This window comes from Ixodes scapularis, unplaced genomic scaffold, assembly GCF_016920785.2.
Source record: "Ixodes scapularis isolate PalLabHiFi unplaced genomic scaffold, ASM1692078v2 PGA_scaffold9__187_contigs__length_104089568, whole genome shotgun sequence".
NCBI lineage: Eukaryota > Metazoa > Arthropoda > Arachnida > Ixodida > Ixodidae > Ixodes > Ixodes scapularis.
In genome coordinates, this window is record NW_024609884.1 from 81,797,314 (window position 1) to 81,815,624 (window position 18,311).

Sequence of the window (18,311 nt, forward strand, 5' to 3'; positions counted from 1 at the left end):
CGGTTTCTGTGTCCCGCAGTCAGCAACCCACAATCTGATTTAGTTTGAACCAGCCTTCAGTCTCCTCCGGTATTTCTTAAGGCGGTGAACCAATTTTCAAGTATTACGGCTTCTGGCCTGAACAAAGCTTACAAAAAGAATCAAGGTGAAGATCTGTCTAAAAAAACACATGCAAAAAAAGATTTACATTAAATGCATGGAAAGAAATGGACAGCAGGATAACAGGGACGAAGGGAGGAACGAGATGGACATTCAAGTGCCGACTTTCAAGGGTAATCACACGGGGGAGAAATCCTTATTTTTGATTCCAGGGATGCGCATCACGCGGCAACAACGTTACGCTTTTGCGCGGAGCCGCGCTGGACGTCAATGGAGGATAGGGGAGCTTTTGCTCGGGCTCCACAAACACGCCCCCGCCTTGTCGTGGGATCTATTAGAGGCGAAGCTCCTTAGGGTCTAGCCTTGTCCGTCCGGCGTCCGTGCTCACATCGATCTGGCTGGTGCTCGTGCTCGTGCTCGTGCTCCTGAGCTCACGTACTCACGTGCTCGTGTAGGGCAAAAAATAAAAATAAAATGATGAAAAAAAATGTTAACGCAGTCGAAAGGATTCAAACCTGTGCGGGGAGGCCCCAATAGATTTCTAGTCCATCGCCTTAAACACTCGGCCACGACTGCGGGACGAGTAGGGGGCTCTGAGATGTGGTAGTAACTCAAGAGCTGGGGATGTCATGGATGAAACGTTGCATGTAGCCGCTCAGCGTCTATACAGGAGAGGGCGCTGCGTTCAAATGCGAATATAATCGCGTTAAACTTTGCATGCATTGGCTCAACGTTTATAGATGAGAGGGCGCTGCGGTCAAATGCTCAAATGCGTATATAACCACGTTCCATACCACACATTCTCTTTCTGACATGGATGAAAACGAACGAAAGGCTCGGCATTCTGCGGCTCGCCGTCTACGCAGACAAGCACCACCAGAGCTTCGCCCCAATCAACATCATTCACCACGCGAAGATGCGATCAATGTTTTTGCAATAGACCCTTCCCGAAATTCAGTGCCATCTGGTGGCTATAATGGCAGTTTAACATTTGCCGTACTAATGGCGGCAATGAAAATGTAGTCTGCCATATTTTATGGGGCGCCGTCACTTTAGCAAGTCAATAGCAAATGACAGTGTGCGCTTCACTATACATTTCCTTCTCGACATCTTTTAGTGACAATAGAAACGAAGATGCAACTAGTCAGAACGAAACGTCAACCCACGTACACGGCTTGATAAAGTTATACAAATCAATGGCCTTGGAGCACCTTGATGCTACCAACAAATTGATTGGGCCCGAGCTTGAAATGAACACTTACGCAGATCGTGCTTTCAGTTCCTGCTTCATATCGTACTAACGTCGCGAATGTATAAGCCTCGAATTATCTGCGGAGGAGCATCTTCAACTTCTTCCTTCATCAGTAAACAGAAGGCCGCCATTAGTACGGCACAAATGCCATTTTTCAGATGATGATAGTGATCAAAGTGGCCAGACTGAATTTCGGAAAGGGTCTATTGGCGGTATTTGGTTCGCGTGTCTGGCAAACTTACAGATTTTGCTCAGCGGTATACTGGCAGTAACATCGGGATCGCCTAAATTGTTGTGACTTGCGCTGCTTGCGCGTGTCGGCCGAGGCAACCGAAAGAATCTTCGATATTCATCAATTGGCAACTTTCAGCGATGGTGGTACCACGGTGTGAGAAACGAGCTCCCCAGCTCCTGGATGATTGGCTTCAAATTAAATGTGCTTGGTTACACCTCCTGACGCGGAAGTATGACCGTAAGGCTCTCATATCACTCGTATTTCCCAAAATTAGAATTACATCAGCTTCACAGACTGAACCTCGTTCAGCAGTTCTACGATATAATCATCCAGATCAGAGCCATTTTCATAGGAACTAGAGCGGCCCCTATAGGCTGTAAAAGTTGCGAATGTCGTCCTCAAGCGCTCTTCATACAACTGTTTTTCGACACGTCCTTTGCGTTGCATCCAACCATTCAAGAAGCATCTTTCTTTTAGCCGGAAGCAGTTCGTCGTCTTGCGAATCTAACAGCGCTGCAGCAGTAATAGCTTATCGTCGTTTCATGTGCGCCTCCACTTTTCTACTCTCGTCAGCGCGTACTGAGCCCTGTTGTCGAGAGTGCGACCACTCAATGCGTCTGATAACACTGATATCCCTTCGATTATTTTAGGCAATGACCGTAATCTAGGTGAATACAATATTGTAGGTAACATTTCTCCACGTGAAGCTTGAGTAGGTCTTGATCGAGGACAGCTTAAACTCGGGATTTTTTGGTTCCCTCCAGATTCATAAAGCAAACTCGGGTGTTGCATCTTAGATGTTCTTTTCTCTTTTTTGTTTTGTCAGTACACACTGGAAACACAATATTATAATGATCACAAATAGTGTACACTCTAAAACAGCTGGAGCGTCTACCTCACCGCAAAGCAGTTGAGAGAGTCAATCACCACAATCTACGGCGGGAGCTTGGCGAATGACAAGGCTGCCTCCAGATTTCTTAGAGGCGAGAGCCGTTTCTACTGCGACATGAGAGAGTTGGGCAATATGTTGAGCATGCAGATAGTCTCCAGCTACTGCAGGCTCAAGAAACGCAGGGCGTGGCCTACTATGTTCGCACTCCTTGCTTCGTCATTTGTCCTCCGGCTTTCTTATCAACAAATGCCGCCATCTCAGTGGCTGGGGAATGCGTAATGGTGGCGTTATTGCCGCACTCAGCCAACTGTGTACCCTAAACTCTAGAAAAAAAAAATGTTCGTGAGTTTATTTTTCAGCAAAACATGAAGAGAGCCAATAACGGCTTAAAATACAAGAACTTGAACAAACGACGAAACTCTAAATACGATTAGATTTGAAAAATCCTATGTGAGCATGGGCAGTGAGCAACTGAAGCATCAAGACTCGTTCACACAGTTTCGTCGACTGCGTTGCGCTGCGTTGCGTCGTACAGCACAGCGCCTCCCCATTGGATCGTCGTAAGGGTCGCCATGGCAACATCTCGACGCAAGCAGTCTTAACGAGGCGCAAGTGGTTGCACACGCACTGGAAAGCAACTGAGCGAACGAGCCTTCATCGTGATTCGCATCGCTTTTTTCAGATATGAGCTCATTTTGAGCTTCGTCATTTGCTGGGATCCTTCTTTTGGTCGTTGTTATTGGCTGCTTCCCCGTTCTTCCAAAAAATTAACTGACGGCCATTCTTTTTACAGTGCACGTTTGGAATGTAGGAATGAAATAAACGCGCATGGGGGGGGGGGGGGGGGGCTTTACGCGCCATATGTTCCATCAGTCACCTCCTTCTGTGGTAAACTTAAGAGTTGTCCGCGTGTGACACAGTATACAGAACTAGGAACTCACCTCCCACGTTATTAGTACGCTGTCAGCGCTGGAGTTGTCAATCTTGACGCTATTTGGAGGAGATGTGGGCCCTGCAATCGGAGCACCTCATTTACAATAAATGGTGACGCACAAAGAAAGAATTAAAGCTCGGACGCTTTGCACCCTTTAAATTTTAACAAAAAACGCTGAGATACAGAAATACACGCGCGACGTACAAATAACTGAAACTGGAAAGAGGGGAAGAACAAAGGGCGGACCATTTTTTTTTTTCTGCTTGTAGATGAATATCTTCAGTCGCGCTGTAAGTTTGAGCAAAATTATTATGCTTACAAAGCTAGGGTAGTAATAGACCGAGCTCACCAGGAGTTGCGCGACGCCATCGCTGCCGCGGTGCATTCTGGTACCTGTAGTTTTCCTCAGTTTTCCGGCCGCGCCAATGCACAATGTACGCCCGGCGTTTTGAAATTTTCGGGTTAGCACGAGACTTTTAGCCGGGTGTTTACTCATGGTTTTCAATGGATGGCTTCACCTGTTCTATGCTACGGTGCTATAGGTACAGAACGAGGCAAAAAGGCCTGGGATATTATGTCTTCCCAAAAGAAAGCAGCATGGCATAGAAGGGTAAACAGAGCCGGACAGAGCGGCAGGAAAAATAGCGTTTTTCAAATTGCTTTGCGATTTGATTCATAATTTATATCCACCCTATTGCACGTCAGCTAAAATGTGTAAGGTTACAGGGCACGAGACATAGAGCGTTCCTAAAGTGTTCCGTACGTTGGAATATCTCTGAGCACTCGCTCCGTAGCGGATTATCCTCTGGTCTGTCTCGAATGGGACCTCCACACTGCTTTGCGGAGGCCGTTTTTGATACACTTTTTGCTTGATTTATTTTGGTGGTTATAACTGTTATTGCGACGACATTTTTCAAGCACACCCGTGCTTCAAAAAATCAGAACAATTCCTAAAAAAAAAAACAGCAGCGATTCCCGATATGCATCACTTGAAATAAAACAACTTTTTGGGAAGCAGTCTTCATTTTTTTTTTATACAAAACGGGAAAATACCACATATTGAAATTTATAAGCTCAACACTTACTGCCAAAAATGCAAAAAACGAACCTTATCTATTTTGCGGTGGTCTATTAGGCTGACGTTACTGATCCGTTCTGCATTAACGCCAATCGAGACCGCCGTAAAAGCTTCCACCGTAGGGCGACTGTTAGCGTTCGGAGCTTCCGCAAAAGAAATAAAACTGAATAGAAACTGTTCACGAAAGACCATCTACACCCCAAGTTTTCAGGTATCTGGTATGGTTGCTTCTTTTTCACAGATGCCAATTTTTACGGCGCGTTAGGCATGGCCTAACACGCCGTGTTCAGATGTGGATCATTTCTTCTTTGTGTGCAGGCTTCTCCCCGCAGTTCATCTGTACCCTGTCGCACAGGCTGTCAACCATAATGAAATAACTTCTAGAAAACTGTCGCTCACCAAGAAAGTCTACTTAGCTCCTCTTGCTTTAATGTTGATTAAACGTTATGCACAAGACTGAGCACTACCAAGCTCAGGTTTTCACCAACATGCACATTTGATGCAGTTCCACGGTGCTACACCATGAGCCGATGGTCGGGGGACAATCAGCTCGATGGTCCCTCGAATTTTCTTGTTCTTTGCATTGCACTCGATGTTCACTTGTTTCCGAGTTAATTGAGACCTCCGAGCAGGCGGAATGCTCCAGTAGTGGCGTCGTTGTCTTTTCCCCGCGGCCGCAGTGGGACCACCGCGTGAACCGCAGTGAGCTCACGCGTTCACGAAGACGAAGAAGCAGACGACGGCGAAAACACTGGGTTGTGTATATGTTTATACAGCCTAAAACTTGGTCTGCCTCAACAGGCGACGAGTCTTCCTCCCTGCTGTAGATGAGCAATTTATCCAGTGCAGTACAACCGCTAGCCTGGGCTCTATAACGTGCACCACGCAGTAATGGTACACGACCGCACGCCGGTACGATGCTCATCCAGATCGAAACGGGCAGGGGTGGGGATTCAACCCAGGATTACAGTGTTCCAGGATTCTGGGTACTGCAGCGCGAGCTTTCGCTCCACGTGCTCCGAGCTGGTGTGCGCTAACCGCCTCGGCAACCGATCCCCCCGGACGACGACGACGCAGACGACAAAGCGATTATAAAGCGATAAGACGACTGGAACTACTTTTCTGCGCTTGTTGACAAACTAAGGCATCACAAACAAAACATCTTATGAGGTACAGACATGCAGGAGAATCCAAGCTGATACCGAGGCGTCCAAGCGATAATCTACGATGACGTACGCGCAGCCCTTTGTAGCCGGGAAGCTCGAAATGGGGGACAACAAGTAGCATGGCGGCGGCACAACTTCCGGAATGCGCGCGCCTGCGCAGTTCGCTTGGTGACATCGGTCTATTTTGTTTTGGGTTTGCTCATTCAGCCGGACGTTCACTGGTGGCCGTCGCTGTGTGCGCAACTGCTAGACCGTGCTGATGGCGAGCTTCCACTGTTCAATAGTGACAGATGTGCCAGTTGGAACATGACTTATTTTCACAAAATGCGCCGCAAGACAAGGACAGAGTAAGTGAGACAACACGAAGCGCTTCGTGTTGTCTCACTTACTCTGTCCTTGTCTTGCGGCGCATTTTGTGAAAATATTCCACAGTTCTTTTGCAACGTGCATATTTCACATCATCAAAATTGGCTGTCTATAGTAGCCTATTAATGTGAGCTCGTTCTGAGCATGCCCTCTAAATAGCGCCCTCAAATAATGCGTCCTATCATAGCCTCCTCTATACTGACAAAGCCTGGCAGATTGTCACGTGACGCGGCCGCCGAAAGTGAAAAGGTAGAGCGGCAGACTATGATGATGATGATGATGATTTTATGGCTGTTCCCTTTGAAGCGGGCGGTTTGGATAGAAACCAGACCTAGCCGAATAAAAACGGAGAGAAAAAAAATTGCACTACTGTAGCATTCTTCGCCACCAGTCCTCCAGCCTCCTTTTAGTCCTCTCGACTGCGTCGCTGCACCTCCAGCCGGGCTGCAGTGCCACTGCAGCGCCATTTAAGTCCGCACTGGGCCAGCACACAGCATCCCTGCCTGTGTCCCCAACTCGGAAGCCAAGGGCTTCTGCCAGAAATTGTTCGTGTGAATGTGCCTCGTCTAGATGCAGCCCGTTGTCTGGCGCCTGGCCCCAATCCGCCGGGTGTCTTGGTACGAGACTTGGGCAGGAGAGCACAATATGCTTGATAGTTTCCTCGGTTTCGCCACATGCCCGGCATGATGTTGATTGTACCTGTTGGTCAAAACGCTGCCTGTACACTAGCGTTCTTAGCCCTCCCGCACGTGCTTCAAAAAGCAGGCGGCTGCCCAGGCTATTATCATACAGGGTTGTCTCTGTCGATATTTCATTTTTCCAGCGGTTGTACACTTGCAGGGTTGACTTTGAGCGGGCCGCCTCCGACCACTGCACAGCCTCTTCCTCGCGCACTCTCTTCCGCACCTCCAGTTCCCACTTTTGCTCTGTAGTGGCAGCCAAGGGCACAGTAAAGAAGCCATATTTCTTTTCCAGCTGGTACAGTCGCTTTCTCCACTTTGTCTGCATCCCTGTCAGGTGTATGTACACAAATAGTCGTTTGGCCCACCGTCCTCGGTCCATGAGTCGCAGACGCCCGTCGTAGTCGATCTTGCTAGCTGCTTCTCTGGCTTCAAACGATGACCATCCAAGATCTCCTTGGACAGCTTCGTTCGCCACCATGCCATGGCAGCCTAGGGCCTGCCTCCCAACTTCGCGCTGCCGGCGCTCCAGAATGTCCCTCACGTCTCCAGGAATGCACACAACAGCATTAGCAAACGTTAGGCCAGGGACCATGGCTGCTTTCCAGGGTTCCCTTGTAACCAGAAATCGATTGCAGCTCCGTAGGTTGTGCTTGCGAAGGACACTGGTGTTTCGCACGGCCGTCTTTCTGACGTGGAGATGGTGTTCCGCTAGGTATTCTGGCTTATTTGTGAGTAGAATACCCAGGTACTTATAGGTGCCTTGCAGGGGGATTCGTTCGCCCTTCAGCACGCAGTGACCAAGACGCGGCTCTTCAGGTCCGGCTAGTTGCACGACTGCCGACTTTTTGCTGTTGAAGCGAAGGCAGCGCGCATCCGCCTCTTCTACACAAATGACTAAAAGCTGCTGTAGTGACTACACTTTCCGCTGTAAGTACGATGTCATCCGCAAAGGTGAGACTTGGTAGCGTCCAGTTCACTGGCTCTCCTTTTTCTAAATGGGTGAAAGAGAATCCTACCCCGACTGGAGCAAGCGCCTGTCTAGCCCCGACACATAGAGGATGTATAAGAGAGGAGAAAGCGGACAGCCTTGTCGTAGACCTCTTGTTACAGTCACTTGCTCCGATTTGGCACCATTCATCTCTGTTGTCACCGCGTTGCCCGAATACAGACATCGGACGAGGGCCAACCACTGCCGTGGCATGTCTAACTGTTCTAGGTGCTGGAGCAATAACTCGTGAGGTACACTGTCGTAAGCTTTCGCAATGTCAAGGAAGCAGCACAGGAGTTTTCTTCCTTCCTTGCGGGCGACCTCAATACACTGGGTGATAGTAAAAATGTTGTCCTCCAGTCGGCGACCCCGACGGAAGCCTCCCTGCAGCTCCGTTAACACCCCATTCTCCTCTGCCCATGCTGCCATGTAATCTTTCACTATATGTGCGAAGGCTCTGTAGATGGTGGAAGTCACTGTAAGTGGCCGATAGTCCTGAAGATGTTGTCGGTTGCCTCCCTTCTTAGGGACCAAGACAACCCGACCAAGCCTCCAGTCTTGGGGCACGGGTTCTGAGCCACTGAAGATTGCACTGAAGATCTCTACCATCTGCTGCCTTGTCTTCGTTCCCATCGATTTAAGAATCGAAGCCGGAATCCCGTCCAGGCCCGGAGACGTAGACGTCTTCAAATGCGCGAAGGCCCGTAAGACTGTCACCCACCTGATGACCTCCTCCTGCGAGTGTTCTGCTGTGTGTAGCGTCGGTTGAGAGGATGTATCCTCTTCGGTGGTAAAGTTCTCCCTCAGGTAATCCGAGAGGTGGGTGCCAAGGTTGCTAGGTTCCTCCCCTGTGCTTTCGTCAATAATGGCTGCTTCCTGGTCTCTACCATCCAACGTTCCGAGGTAGGCCCAGAACTTCCTCGGTGCGTCCCTGCCGCTGCATCTAATGTCCCGGACAGTGGCCAGATCCGCAGTCCTTATCTTCGGTTGAACCAACTGTTTAGCACTGTTTTTCAGTACTTGATAACTGTGCCATTTTTTGTCAATCTCGTGTGTCTCTCCTGTACGGAGCGCCATTCGGTGATGCAGGTTAGCATCCTGCCGGGCATGGATGGCTGCCTTGACCTCACCATCCCACCATCTCTTACGTCGTCTGCGTCCAGCGAGCCTTTTTGGTCGTGTCGCTTAATCAGGTCTTTAAGCACTGTGATGTAGGCTTGATATCCAGTCGCCTGTTTCCTGCTTTTACTGTTCTCAAATGTCTCCATGATAGTCGCCACTGTCCGCTTGCTCAAATAAGTTCGCCGTGGGCGTTGATATCGTTCCTGTGTCTTTTTCCAAGTGGCCTTACTGAAGTCCAACCTGAGGCGATTATGATCACTGCCAAGGCTGTGCTCGCCGCCCTCGTCTATCAAAACTCGAGCAATGCTTTTCCCGAGACGGTGAGACGCTAAAGGATAATCAATACAGGTTTTGCTTCCTCGAGCGCACCATGTGAACTGTCCCTCACATGTTGACCGCAGGTTGAGTACCTCAAGTTGCAGCTCTTCCGCTAGCCATAGGAGCCGCCGCCCATTACTGTCCTCCCACCCGTCCAACTCACCAAGATGGCCGTTGAAATCTCCCATGATCAAAATATTCTTACCGACGCCGAGGGCCTTCGCATCACTGGCAATACATGTCACACTCGCTTAGTTCTCATCCTCCCGCGCACTTCCCACAGCAAGATAAACCACGCACACTGCCACTGGATACTGTAACAGTTCTCCTGTCACCCAGATGTGGCCTTGGCAGGTCTTGTTTTCCCTCTGCCAGGATGCCGAGCTGCGGCATAGGATTCCTACTCCCCCTCCTTTTCGCTGACCTTCCTGCCGGTTGCACCCGGTCCACTGCCAGTCCGGGTGAATAGGCGGTTCCTCAAGGTCACGAAGGTGTGTCTCTGCAACCCCAAAAAGCACGATGCTCTCAGTGTCCATTACTTGATAGAGCTCCTGCCATTTCTGCTCCCGTCTTGCTCCCTTGAGGTTGAGAAACCCAACTCTTTCCGTCACCGTGTTTTGGTGTTTCCGCCGTCTTCTCCTCACAACTCGGCCCTTCACTAGATCACCGTCATTACAGCGTCTGGGTTGTCTTACTCCTGTCCGGTGGTCTCCAGCTGCCTCCGAACAGTCTGTGCCACCATGGCCTGTATCCATGGGGGTGGGTCCAGTGGATAGCACCCTGGTATACTCGAGTTGGGCACAAACGGGTATAGTCCCATATTCATTTGCCGTGGGTTCGGCATCGCCACCCATGGTGGGTCCATCCAAGTTGATGGTGGCATTTGTCTGAGATGGAGGCACGTCGGTACCGGGACCGCTGGGGTTCTTTCTCTGGATGGTGCTAATTCCCGCATGAGAGACTTCTTTTCTGGGAGCGCGCTCCCCTGCATTGTGGCGCATTCCATGATTGGCCGCACCACTTGACCCCTGGTGTCCGACTTGAATCTCGGCCGGGGGGGGGTATCCCATCCAGGTCTCTCTGGACGGCGACGGAGCTTCCGGTCTGCTGTCGTGCACCTGACTTCCTTCCAGGCCTCGGCGAAGTACCTGGTGGTGTACTACTTCTTCTGTATTTTGTGTCAGGCTTTTTCCGTCCAACTGCTTGGGATACCAATGACCTCCTGTGTTGCTTCTCCTCTTCCTCCGTTCGCCTAAAAAAGTTTCCGCGACTTCTGCTAAACGGCCCGTCACCACGTGGGTACCTTCTTTATTGTAATGCAGCCCGTCCTTCTTTATTGTGGCTGTGATCGCTAGGTCCCGAGTTAGGTCCACATATTTGGCTCGTATTTTTTTGCACATTTTTTTGAGCCCGTTACATGACTATAGTCATGTAACGGGCGCCCCGCTGCGGCGACACGCCGAAACACACTCGTCCCGAGCGATGGAATGTCCGCTCGTGCTTCTCATGTTCCTCGGGCTACCGCTTCGTTTCCCGTTGGGTTTGAAAACAATGTTTCGGGTCCTCACGGCTGCAGAAGCTGTGCGCTGAACACCAGGTTTTGCGAGAAATGCTCCGTGCTACCAGATTCACGCGCTCCAAATCTGCGACCAGGCACTCTATGGCTCCTTCATCGAACTGCCAGGCTTTGTGAGTATAGAGGAGGCTATGGTCCTATACATGTTTTGAGACAGCTGTGCATGGGCGCCGCCATAACAGCCCTTCAATTTTTGTTTCCTCTTATTTTGTTCGGTTCACTTCATCATTGCCACTTTAGGTGCTACTGCGTCCATCTCCCCACCTTAGGCCTTTGCGGAGGCTAGTCAATTCCCGCTTCAGTGGCTCGGCATCTCAGTAAGATAGAAGGTCAACAAGGGCGGCTCAGTCTGGCGCGTGTTTAAAGTGTCTATACTTCGTCTCACCTTAGCATAGACTATTGTTAGCCGCGCATGCTAAAAGCGCAAGCAACTTGCTTTGGATGAAGCCTCGGCGACTGCACGAGCGCTCGTGCAGCAAGTGCTCCAGTCAAGGCAGTCAGGTCTAGCCTCTCGCGCTTGCACAGCCTTCGCAGTTAGCCCATAATAAGGTGAGACGAAGTATAGTCAGCCCCATGGGCGTTTGGTCTGTCCGTTCTAGACAAGAAATTTAGCCAATGCAGTGTACCACTGCTATACTTTGTTTCACCTTATCATGTACCGCAGGAAAGGCTACAAGCGCGAGCTCCTTGCTCTAGGGCACATCTCGGCGGCACAAGCTCTCGTAAGTTAAGAGTAGCTCCCAACGCTATGAGCTCGCGCTTCTAGTCTTGTCTGCGGTGCAAAATAAGGTGAAACGGAGTATAGCCTGGGGTCTTCAACGTGCACCGCACACCGGTGATACACGACCGCATGCCGGTAAGATGCTGAACCAGATCGGAACGGGCAGGATACCACTGCTAGCCTGGGGTCATTGAACTCAGGCTCCCTGGAATCTTCAGCACGAGCTTGTTTGCCAAAGCCTAAAATAGGTCCTTCTAGGAGATAATTCGGAGCATCCTTTTTCTTAGTTTCGTTCCACGAGTTCCAATACGTCAGCCTACAGCGTTGAGTGAGAAAGCGCGCTCTTCAACCGCGGTTCCCTGCATATTCATCGCCCTCATGTTTGTGACATGACGCCGAGACGGTGGCGCTGCCTGTGGAACGGCGCATGTGCAGATGCTTTACTAGAAAAAAAAGGCTACTCGTGGGCACTGCTACAGTGCCCATGCTGCAATCCCCAGCTATTCTTGGACATACCCAATTGCTTATTTATTTATTTCTCGACACCTCAAATCTAGAAGAGAAGCATGAATAAAGTAGAAAGAAAGAGAAGAAAGAGAGTGAGAGAGAGTATGTGTGTGTGAGAGAGAGAAAGAAAGAAAGGGAGAGAGATAAAAAAGGAGATAGAGGCAAAAACAGACAAAGAAGGAAGGGCAAGTTCCTTTTTTTGCCCCTGCATTCAGCTTCCCCGATGACGATGATTTTATTCTCCCTGCACCTGGCATCGGAGCGAACAAGAAATACAGCGGTGAAAACTCGTTCGCTCAATTCACCAGGACGTAGAAAAATATAGAGAAAAATTTAAAAAAATGCATTGTATATTTGAATATGATTTTACGTCCTAAGGTTCTACAGCACAGAAATAGCGTCTGTGCTGTAGGACCTCGTGCATGCCGAAGCCCAGACTCGTAATGCTAGTGCTTTTGAAAAGAGGCGGCGATGCTGTTTCACGTTTATAACGATAGCAACTCATCGACTTTCTTGTTAAAGAAAAAGAAAGAAAAGGCCCTTACTTCCGCAAACAGTTCGAAATTTTGTGGTCAGCGAGCCTGTTTCCTGAAACTTTCCGTCGGAGTCAATGACCAGCACCCGGACTTCGTAAGCGCCACCGATGCGTAAACCAGTCAGCGTTCTTGAGTACTTGGGAGCCTTGGGCACGGCCACCACGACCACTTTGTCCCAGGACTGTTTCAACTTCTGTAAGAGAGAGAAAAATTCCCGGTTCCCTGCCGTGACCTGCAAATGAACTGCGGCGATAGCCGAGGCGCTGCACACTTCTGGACACAGTTGCTCTGCGCCGTTTAGCGTTTGCGCGATTATGTCCCGTTAAATTTAGCGGATAGCGTCCATCTGACACTTTGACGTCCCGTGACACTTTTGCAAGTTTAACCCCATGTTGCAGTAGAGAAAACTTGGTTCATATTGAGAGCTATATAAAAACATACTTTTCGTGTAAGGCTCGTCAAAATATTAAAAAAAAATGATGCCGAAGTCGCTGCTGTCGCTACGCCAATTCTCGACGAAATGCGTAAGCACTTAGCGCGGGAGTTCCGACTTGGCGAAGGGTGGGAATTCCAACCTCGCAACGGTCCGCATACTGTTGTCTTCGGAGAGTCCGTCCGTCTGCTCTTCCGTGCGTCGGCGCTTTCGGATGCAGCCACCCTATCTTCCCTCGATCGCCGCCTACGGTCCGCATAGCTCACGTTAGTGCGGAGCGCAAGTTCGTCTGCTTCTTGCATGATGTCAGAACGCCGAGCTCTTATTGGCTGATTGAAAAAAATACTGGGTGGACCTCAAGGCATCTAGCACTGATTTCCACCATCCTTCCAATCAAAGCCAATCGGAACTCGGCGTCGTTCTAACGTCACCGCAACCCCTGCGCAAGAAACAAACGACTTGCTCTCCGCATAGGTTGCTAAGACCGCCAGTCTTGATGGTGTGGAATCCACGTTTCAAAATAACCGCGGAAGCTCGCCGTCAGCACGTGCTCAGCAGTTGCACAACATCTATGGCCGCCAGTGAATATTCCCTATGTCAGACGCAGTCTTTGGAATGCCCTCTGCTAAAGTGAACGATAATAAATTTTTCCCGAGCGAAGCGAGGGGATACCGCGCATAGTCAAGACCCACTAGAAGACAAGGCCTGAGCATTACGTCATCGTCAGTGGATCCCCGATCCGCCCCAAGCGGCAAACACGCTCGACGAGAGTCCATCTTGGCGTCGCCGTATGCTAACGTCGCGCTCATTCTGAGACGCTGTAAGACGCGCTGGCGGCGATGCTGAGGCAAGCTAGGCGGCGCCACCTAGAGCCACTACCCTATTGGAAAAACCAGCATGAAAATCTAACTGGGCAAGCTGGTAACTAAGCTGGTCAAACTGGTCAATGTGGTAGTCAAACTGGTTTAACTGACAATCAAGCTGGTTTAAGCTGGGCAAAGCTAGAATTTGAGCTGGTCAGTCTGGTTTAGAGGGGTACTCCGGCCGTTTTTTGAGTTACCCAAACAAATAGCATTTTCTGACTAACCGGACTTTAGTCGTCACGGTATGCTATTTATTTTCTCGAAATTCTAAATAGCAATTGAGAAAACTGTAAATGAAGACGATGCCGAAACCAACATTCAAATTTTCGCGCTGTCCAGTGGTGTGACGTCACAAATGGTACAGACTTTCAGGTCGTACATGTAGTCTCAAACAGAGTATGTCGAGTGTTTTTTGCGTGCTTCTCAGTGAATCAGTTACCAAACATTCTTTTCTCACCATCAAACGTCTTGTAATCAGTTGGGAACATGGCTTACTACCCACTTTGTACCATTCCTGTCGTCACACTTCATTGTTGCCAGTAGGTGCTCCCGGTTTGAGAAACACGATGAAAACGAAATTTGAAAATTCAAGAACTTACGCGAATTTTTTTTTCTTTCCACACAATACTTGGGGAACTGGTAGAGCCATGTCTATGGGTGTGTTGAGCCAATTTTGGGGCCAATCAGCGACCATGAAAAAATCGCCGGAGTACCCTTCTAAGTAAAAACCAGCATGGACTAACTAGAATATTGTTTTAGACTCAATCTGGTGTAGCTGGGAGCTAGTATGGTCCTAACTGGTCGAAATAGTCAATCTGGTTTTCCATGGAGCCATGTGGTCAAGCTGGGAGACAAGCTGGTCAAGCTGGGAGACAAGCTGTTAAACTGGTCGAACTCATAATCGTGGTGGTCAAGCTGGTCTTGCTGGGAGAGCGCACGCGAAGCTCGGTTAGAGATGGTCGAACTGGCATTGCTGGGAGGGAGCGTCAAGGTCGGCTTACGCTGGGACGAGGCCACGTCCTGTTCTTTGTCCTCTCGTTTTTGGTAGACGACCGGGCGCTTGCGCGCTGCCAGCTGCCTTTGTGTGCGAGAAAAGAGAGAGAGGGAGGTAGGAACGGAGAATATGAGACACGTTTGGCTATCTTGGGCAGATTTTCGAAGGGACGGCTGTGTGCGCGTTGTTTGGAGACTACTTGAACGACGGTGCAACTGAAGCGGGATTTGAGGAGACAGCGAGCGCGGCAGTCCGTTTAGCCTGGGAAGAAGTCGGATGCCCCGACTGAGGCGTCGCTTCGTGTCTTTGAACGTGTGTGTGCTCCTGAATGACGGTGGTGCCGAGGATTTTTGCCAATGCCATCCAAGCCACACGGATGTCCTCGCCTCTGTTAACTACGCGAGAGGCCGCTTCGTCCCCATTACTGGCGGGAACCGGGTTCGCTTCTCTCATCCGTGGAGTATTTTCTTCTGTTTTTCGCGTTTCCAGTATATTTTTTTTAGTTGAGAGATAAGCAATTTAGTTTTAATAACATTGTTTGTTTTGCACCGAGAACCACTGTCTGTGCGTCCGTTGTACTTTGTCACCGCCAAGGATATGTAGCATCTGAGCTCATCTGAGCAGGCCGCAAGTACAAAAATAATAAATTGGATGCCGAGTTGGCTTTTCCAAAGAGCTTGGCTTGTTTATCCTGTGTATTAATTTAAACAGGTTAAACTGGTCGGCAAGTCCATCAGTATGACCAGTTTAACCAGCATGCTGAACTGGGCATGGTGGGGCAATAACCCAGCTTGAAGCTGGGACCAGATCAACCAGCATGACCAGTTTCCCAAACTGGGCATGCTGGCGCAATAACCCAGCTTGGAGCTGGAACAAGATCAACCAGCATGACGAGTATAACCAGATCAACCAGCATGACCAGTATGACTAGATCGATCAGCATGACCAGCATGCCAAACTGAGCATGTTGGGGCAATAACCCAGCTTGAAGCTGGGAGCAGGGCCCGTTTGCTTGAAGCGCTAACCGCGGCTAAAGCTAGCCGCAGTGCCTAGGAGAGGGATTTTAAAATCACGTGACTGGCTTGGTAGGGATGCGGGGAAACATGGCGGTGCACCGGTGAGTGAGCGTCGCTCGCCTTGGAAATAATATGTCGTTGTAACTACAATATCGGGCGCGTTAGTCAGCAACGAATGGTGCAGGTGAGTTTCGCTTTGCCTTGCCTCACTTAAATCGCAAAGCAAGAGCAATAACCTCACAGCATTTTTTAGATAGTCTTTCGATTCTGGCCATTCCTAAGCCTAAATGAACGCGATAATTGTCGGCATGGCAATCGGCCTGGTATTGATAGCACGCAAACGCAGACAGCGTCCCAATAGACCTTTTTCTAAATTTGCTAAGCACCGGGGTGCATGCTACGAGTGTATTTACACGCGTTGCACGTGCTGGCTAGAGTCACTAAATAAGCTACGCTTTCAGAGTACCGCATTCCTTTTCTTTTTCATTTTGCCGACAATACAGTCTCCCTATTCAACAATATTCTGGTTCGCTGCGGCATCATTGGACAGCGGCAGTCACGTGAGTCGCTATCATCATCATCGCATTTTTTCAACACCACCATCTTGGGTCCAGCGATTCGCTGCCTGCTGCTGTTTTACTGTTTACTGCGCGCGCACGCTGAATTTCGTCGCTCAGCATGCATTTTTTCCTTCTTTATAGCCGCGGTTAGAGCTTTGAGCAAACGGGCTCAGCTTAAGCTGTTTTTTTTTTTATTCAATAGGGTAGTGATGACGATTGAGGGGAAAAGGCACAGGCCTGTTTTATGAGCATGGTATTGGCGTAGCGGGGTCTGTTTGAAAGCATAGCTTGGAGCCGAACCTATGCGGAGCGCAAGTTCGTCTGCTTCTTTAGCAGCGGTTGCGGTGAAGTCAGAGCAACGAGCTCTGACTGGCTCCGATTAAAGGATAGTGGGTAGACGGCAAGGCAGCTAGCATTGAGGTCTACCCTCTATCCTTCCAGTCAGAGCCAATCAGAACTCGGCGTCTTTCTGACGTCACCGCAACCCCTGAGCAAGGAGAGGACGAACTTCCGCTCCGCATAACTTTGCCGTGTTGGTAGCAGTCGGCATTTGGAAGATGGCGCGGCTGTATAGACGGTGTCGCGTGTGCGTCTATTTACACTCGGTGATCTGAGCAGATGAACATTAACGTGCTGAAGGAGACGGTGGTGTGGCGAGATCAGGTGCGTACTCTTTCGCCGTACTTTTCAATTGGCAATTGATGAACAAAAGGAAATCAAAATAACTTAACGCAGATGGCTGAATTTATCCAGCGCATAATATTTTGAACAACCCAAGGCTGGTTCACACTAAAGTCCCTTTGCTAAGCAGCAAAAGCGATTGATGTGCACACGCGCTCTTCCATTGTTCCGTGCCCGCGTTCCATTTCCGGTTAGGAAGAACATGACAGATTTGACTCGACCTCACTTTGGAGTAACGGTGTAATTGCATGGCGCCTTGGCGTTCGAAAACCCAGCGCCGCGGGCAGAGCCAGGGCGTGCACGAGACGCAGAAAGTGGGCTTGACATGCTCTCTAAAAGTATCCCCTAGCGGTAGCATATGTTGGTATATGGCTTGAATTATCGCGTAAGAGTGAAATGCAGTAACCCTTCATGGTTGGAAATATGGTGCACGTGATGTTTCAATTATGATCATGCAGAAAGATGTAAGAAGCGAATGTGCCGCTCGAACTCTTTTTTGCTCGGACAGAGTGTGACTGCTCGGACGGCAGAGACCCGGCCCTCGGCGCTTGGCGTATGGATTATGTCGATCATTCGGCTAGTCGCACTCTTCCACCATGATTTCAGATGACCGTGATTGAAACATCACGTGCACCATATTTTCAGTCAGCGAGAGTTACTCCGACGCACTTATAAAGTTTGTTTCTCGCGACCACCGCCAGAGTATTATTTCCGGCTTCTGGTTGGCCACTATCGAATTTGGGAAGACGCCCTGGAACACGCCCAGCCCGCTTTCTGCGAATGGCGCCTCCTCATTCGCTTCCTACACTTCCCAACGAATGGTCAAACTCTCTACATATACGGCTCTGCGAAAACCTACCCGTGTCCAGCGCTGTTCTTTCTGAATAGTCACGTGACATGACCCGCCAGAATAACTCGGAAGATTTCGCACACAGCCATGGTGGGCCAATTAGGAAGAACATCGCGTACAACGCGCTAGCAGACGACAGGAGCAAGGGGAGAAGGACGGGGGAGGAGGACTTGTCGATACCTTACATCAGAGCCGCATATTGAGAGAGTCTGGCCATTCATTGGGAAGTATAGGAGGCAAATGAGGAGGGGCGCCATTGGCCGAGAGCGGACTGGGCGTGTTCCAGGGCGTTTTCACAGATCCGAATGCAGCTAGCGAGATTTATAATGCAGTTAATGCAAAGGTGCAAGAGAGCTGGACAAGTATGACAATAATATTCCCTGGAGAAAGGGAACAAAGGGGACAACGGATATTCAGAAGCCGCAAATAATGCCCTGGTGG

The 18,311-nt window shown here is 49.7% G+C and overlaps 1 protein-coding gene across 1 annotated transcript in view; it reads right to left on the reverse strand.

The window, feature by feature from the left end:
• LOC8029573 (phosphatidylinositol phosphatase PTPRQ) overlaps window positions 1-18,311 on the reverse strand; it is a 128,459-nt gene that overhangs the window by 52,855 nt on the left and 57,293 nt on the right. The window contains exons 3-4 of the mRNA XM_040217032.3: window positions 12,483-12,666; window positions 3,420-3,490 (exon numbers count right to left, since the gene is read on the reverse strand). Coding sequence (XP_040072966.1) covers window positions 3,420-3,490; window positions 12,483-12,666 — 255 coding nt within the window. The remainder of the gene's footprint in view (window positions 1-3,419; window positions 3,491-12,482; window positions 12,667-18,311) is intronic.